The following is a 6,000-nucleotide window of genomic DNA, read 5'->3' on the forward strand; positions in this document are numbered from 1 at the left end:
TCTCCACCCCTGAAGATACTAAGGTAGACTGCGTATGAACTTGTCTCCTCAGCCCTTCATCCACGGGAAATGGGGACGTGCAGGCAAGGCGGCCCTCTCTGTGGGCTCGGGAAGAAAAAGCCCCCTTGTACCTGTACCATCCGTCCTTCGCCAAGGTTGAAAAGCATGGTGGAGTTATCTCCTACAGCCTTACTCTGAACCCCTGGGGGGATTAAAAACAAAGGTGCTGGGCAATCTGAGTGGTTGTGTGCATCGGCAATCCCCCCCAGGAGAACCTCAGCTCTGCTGAAGCTGGTGCAGGAGGCTGGAGCCGCTGCAGCCACGCGCTCCGAGCAGGCGTTTTCAGGCTTATTTACAGGAAAGGCATGGGATGCTAATAGGCTGCCTCAGTAGGAAGAAAGGCACAGAGGATCGGCAGCTGAAGGAATGAGTCACCACTACCCAAATCCCCTTACGGTCTCTGTTTGTTTGCTTACTAGCATGCTCTCACCCTGAGAAGAACACGGTCTCCTTCAGATCTGTGCTGAATCTAATTTTAAAGCCAGCAGACTAGCACAAAATGTGCAACGAGCTCCCGCCTGGCCTGCACGAGACAGCCTATTTCTTGATAAATACTGCTCCCTGAGAATGAACCGCCTTGCTGCGTCCCTCCCCCGCCGTGATGCAGTCTCCAGCCCTATAAAGTTACACACGTTACTTGGGAAAAGCCCTGTTCGTTATCTCCCCATTAAGCAACAGCCACCTGCTACCTCTGAAACTGGGATTCGCTTCCTACAAGGACAGAAACAGATTCACAGATTCACAGATTTCTCTAGGTTGGAAGAGACCTCAAGATCATCGAGTCCAACCTCCGACCTAACACTAAGTACTCCACTAAACCATATCCCTAAGCTCTACATCTAAACGTCTTTTAAAGACCTCCAGGGATGGTGACTCCACCACCTCCCTGGGCAGCCCGTTCCAATGCTTAATAACCCTTTCGGTAAAGAAGTACTTCCTAACATCCAACCTAAATCTCCCCTGTCGCAACTTTAGCCCATTCCCCCTCGTCCTGTCACCAGGCACGTGGGAGAATAGACCAACCCCCACCTCTCTACAGCCTCCTTTCAGGTAACTGTAGAGAGCGATGAGGTCGCCCCTGAGCCTCCTCTTCTCCAGGCTGAACAAGCCCAGCTCCCTCAGCCGCTCCTCGTAAGACTTGTTCTCCAGACCCCTCACCAGCTTGGTCGCCCTTCTCTGGACTCGCTCGAGCAGCACGTCCATGTCCTTCCTGTAGCGAGGGGCCCAAAACTGAACACAGTACTCGAGGTGCAGCCTCACCAGAGCCGAGTACAGGGGCACAATCACTTCCCTAGACCTGCTGGCCACACTGCTTCTTATACAGGCCAGGATGCCGTTGGCCTTCTTGGCCACCTGAGCACACTGCTGGCTCATATTCAGCCGACTATCCACCAATACTCCCAGGTCCTTCTCGGCCAGGCAGCTTTCCAACCACTCATCTCCCAGCCTGTAGCGCTGCTTGGGGTTGTTGCAGCCCAGGTGCAGGACCCGGCACTTGGCCTTGTTGAACTTCATGCAGTTGACCCCAGCCCATCGCTCCAGCCTATCCAGATCCTCCTGCAGAGCCTTCCTGCCCTCGAGCAGATCGACACACGCACTTAGCTTGGTGTCATCTGCAAACTTACTGAGGGTGCACTGGACGCCCTCATCCAGATCATCAATAAAGATATTAAAGAGGACCGGCCCCAGTACCGAGCCCTGGGGGACTCCACTAGTGACCGGCCTCCAACCAGATTTGACTCCATTCACCACAACTCTCTGGGCCCGGCCATCCAGCCAGTTTCTAACCCAGCGAAGCGTACGCCAGTCCAAGCCCCGAGCAGCCAGTTTCTTGAGGAGAATGTTGTGGGGAACGGTGTCAAAAGCCTTAAACCACGCGCTCAAAAGCACATCCTCAAAACACCTGTTCATTTGCCATCGAGATCTAGCTTCCCTCCACTTGAAGGGTCTGTAGGCTTGCACACACACAAAACAAACGTACTACCCCCAGACACGGTCCCACATAAGCCCATGAGGTCAGAGAACCAGGGAGAAGAGAAGGGGTGGCAGGGAGGAAACCCACCTCTGATACCCCTGCCTCATTTCCCTGGGGAGCAGCCAGCACACTGGGCATTGCCCAAATGGCAACGCTCGATATTGCGATGGCTGCACGGCACAAAGCTTGGCACCGGAGCGATCCAGCTGGAAACAAACGCTTCCTTTCAAGTGGCCTGACACGTGCTTGCTTTGAAGGAGTGGTAATTAGATACCTTGCAATAACCAGAGATCTATTCCAACGTCTGTGGCAGGGAAAAAGCCAGTGACTTTGTTTAAAGTGGTGGAAACGACCAAGCTGTGGGCTTCTCAAAGGATCAAATCCTAAAGCCAATTTTCTCAACAGCAACACCAAAAAACCCACACCCACACCTGAACCCGCAGCAGAATCCACCAGAACAAAGACAGAAGCAGCGGGGACACCAAATCTGACAGTTCAGGACAGAAGATGAACATACTTGCAGCAAAGAGTAAGCCATTTCCACTGGAGACTGACTGGTTTCACTGGGAAAAGGCGACAACTTGAAGGCCGCGGGTGTCTTTTTAGACCTGCGGATAGGAGCAGATACTCCAGATGCTGCCAGAAAGAAGGGAAGACCACCTCAAGTGGCCTTTTACAGCCCAGCCTGCTCACAGCAGGCTCAGGGGACCTCAAGGATTGGTGTTCAGACCAGAAGACACAAGGTCGCAACCAGAACGACAGAGCCAACTGTGAGGCGGAAAGCTCGCTTTGAGACAACAGCTGCTGTCACACCAAGACACATGCAATGGGCAGAGCAGGGAAACATGAGTAAAAACCCCACCGAACCACACATCAGGAGGCCTGGAGTCCTCCTAACTTTGTAACTTTGTACGGCAATCATACAACCCACATGGTCACGTGTCTTTCAGTTTCTGCTCCGCTTTCGGAAAAGCAACGAAGATACCCACTGCCGGGACTCCCGGCAGCAATGCCCAGAGGTGGAGAAAGCTTGAAACAGAGCCATGCTCTGACAGCAGCTTGGCCTGTGAGGAACCACAGCAGGTACACATGGGACATGGAGGAAGGTCTCGGTCTGGGGGATGGAGTGGGGGCACCTGCCCTTTGACTGTGGGGACTTGGATCCGCTCCTGGGAAGTCACCTCATGGCAGCCTCCAGTCTTAGGGCTTCAAAAGCTGGCAAGATGCCCACCATCATTCCCAATTATCATTTAACAACGAAAAACCGTATGAAGCAGCTTCGGCCCCGCTTACGGAGCGAGGAGCTTCTGAACAGGCTCCCGCTGTGCCCCGAAGGCCGCGGTATCGCTGTTATCCCCGCAGCAGGCAGGGCTGGGGACACGTGCTGCAGGGACAGCACACACAGGCCCCCGGCCCCACGCTGCGTCCTCCCCGCACGTGCCTTCCAGCTGCACCTCCCTCTCCCCGTGCCCGTGACAACTCTCCGAAATCCACATCAGCCTCTCGCTTCACCCACAAGATGCTGTTTTCCCCAGCAGCGGGGCCAGTACCCAATTATTTTTTTTTTTTTTTTTTTTTTTTTTTTTAAGAGGCTGCCTTGGTGAAAACTCACTGCGTCCAACAGTGACCTACATCGAGCCTCTCCCCTCCCTCCGCTTCACCTTCCTCCCCGAGCTCTCCGTCCTGCCCTACTTTAACAGAGATTACTTCAGCTAAACCGTGTAATAGTTTTACGGAGAGCGGGCGAGGAGCGCGCGGCACTCGCCACATCTGACGGCAGAAGTGGAAAAAACAGCACAACCACCGGCTCCTGCGGCCAGCCCCAGCTGCGGGGTGGTGGCATGCTGTGCTGCACGCAGCGCTCGCCGCTCAGGTGCCCTTCAGGCAGCCGTGGCAAAAGAAATGCAGCCGTGCCAGGGCATAACGGCGTGTTGCTCTCCACAGCGTGTTTCTCCCTGTGGCGCGTTTGCTTCTCTCCACCAGCTGAACAATGGGGAACATCTCAGTCCTTTGCCGCTGGGTGACAACACCAGGAGCGAGGAAAGCAGTTTTGCTGAAAGGAGGGAAGGAGCTCTCCCACCAAGGAGAAGCACCACTGCCTTCTTGTTTCATTTGTCTCCTGGTGAAGAGATTTGCCCATGGGTTTTCATCTCCGTTAGCACGGCAGAGCCCCACTCTCCCCCTCCTCTCCAGCTGAAGCAGACAGACGCCCACGGTGGGCAGCCTGGAGGATCCCAGGGGGTTTGCCGAGATCCTGCGGGGTTTGCTGAGATCCCTGCTCCCCCCAGCCCCGTGCCTCCTCATGCATTTTCCACACCACTCACACCGTGCCGCCCCCCGCCGCGTTCAAGGCGAGTGAGCAGGGCGCACGCACGCACACCAGCACTACTACCAGGCTACAACCCAGCGAGTAGGGACCCAAAACAACCCGGCTTGGGCAAACGGGGGCTGCCACATGTCTGGGTGGGCAGGAAGGCAGGATACGGCATTTTTATCTAAATCCTGACTCTTTGGAGAGCGCTCTGCGTGCAGAACTACGGCATGCCTGTGTATCTGAGGAGGTTACGCTCAGAACACAGGCAGCTGGTCTCTACAGGTCGAATCACGGATTTTTCTTGCCACAGCATAAGACGGGAAGATTTATTTCCGAGCCTGCACACCTATTGATGTTTTATTGCTTCCGACAGCCGCTGTTTGCTGAGAAGACGGCCGCGCGTGGCTGGGCGCTCACGCATCTGCTCCACCAGCCGGCTCCTTCCACGAGGTCGCGGCGGCGCCCAGCGCAGCCAGGGCCGCGTACCCTCCGCCAGAAGATGGTTTCCCCACGAACACGGAGGGAGGATTTTCTAGAAACGCTGCACAATGAGTCATCGGCTGCGGGCGGCTGAACGCGAGGCACCTTCCAGAGCGAGCACCACCACGAAAATAACAGCGGAACAAAAATAGCAGCGCCCTGACGGGGTGCTGGGGGCGGGGGGGGGACACACAACACGCTTTCATTCCCAAAACTTGGTGCCGAAACTTCTCCGCTCCCCCAGCCCTCCCCACCCCTTCGCCGGGGGGACCCTCCCCGGCGGCTCACCCATCTCCAGCGCCTCGTTGTACTTCTCCAGGGCGGCCGGCAGCTCCTGGCGCTCCCGCAGCGCGTCGCCCTCGGCTCGGAGCCGCCGGGCCCGGCTCTCGGCGGCGAACCACTTCTGCAGGAGGTTGCCCAGCACCACGTTGACCCGCGGCCGGGCGGCCGGGGACGGCGGGGAGGCGGCGGCGGCGGAGGAAGGCTCGGCGGGGCGCCGCGGGCGGTGGCAGCGGCCGCAGTCGCCGGGCTCGGCGCAGCGGCGGCAGTGGGTGTGCCCGCAGTGCAGGGTCACCGGCTCGCACAGCAGCCGCCGGCACAGCGGGCAGGCGAACAGCTCGGGCGGCCGGCAGCAGGCAGGGTCGCCCAGCCCCTCGCCATCGCCGCCGCCGCCGCCTCCCCAGGGCGGCAGGCGCAGCTCCTTGTCGCGGATGCTGAGCGCGAAGCTCTCGGCCAGCTCCCGCAGCTCGTCGGGCCGCAGCCGCGCCAGCCGCGCCGCCGCGCCGTAGGCGTCCAGCGCCTCGGCCATGCGGCCGGCCCGAGCCAGCGCGTCAGCGCGGCGGAGGCACAGGCCCCGCTCGGGCTGCGGCAGCTCCGCCAGCTCCGAGCCGTAGATCTCGGCCGCCAGCTCGAAGTTGCCGCCGCGGAAGGCCTCCTCGGCCACCTGCAGCATCTCCGAGCACGGACCCGCCGCCGCCGCCATCGCCCCGGCTGCCGAACCGGTGCCGGTGCCGGTGCCGGTCCCGGCCGGGGGCAGCGCGCAGGGCCCCGGGCCCAGCTCCATGCCCCCGCCGGCCCCCGGCCGCCCCTACTCCATGCCGGGCCCGCGGCGCCGCCGCCGCCGCCGACTCCTCCGGCTCCTTCCTGGGAGGGGACGGCGACGGGAAGGGAA

At 59.2% G+C, this 6,000-nt stretch overlaps 1 protein-coding gene across 1 annotated transcript in view; it reads right to left on the reverse strand.

Moving 5' to 3' along the window:
• Positions 1 to 6,000, reverse strand: part of LONRF2 (LON peptidase N-terminal domain and ring finger 2) — a 35,812-nt gene extending 29,812 nt beyond the window's left edge. The window contains exon 1 of the mRNA XM_080557009.1: positions 5,118 to 6,000. Within this exon, the coding sequence (XP_080413135.1) occupies positions 5,118 to 5,892 (775 nt within the window). The 5' untranslated portion in view covers positions 5,893 to 6,000. The remainder of the gene's footprint in view (positions 1 to 5,117) is intronic.

Source organism: Anser brachyrhynchus (genome assembly GCF_964034855.1).
Source record: "Anser brachyrhynchus genome assembly, chromosome: 1".
NCBI lineage: Eukaryota > Metazoa > Chordata > Aves > Anseriformes > Anatidae > Anser > Anser brachyrhynchus.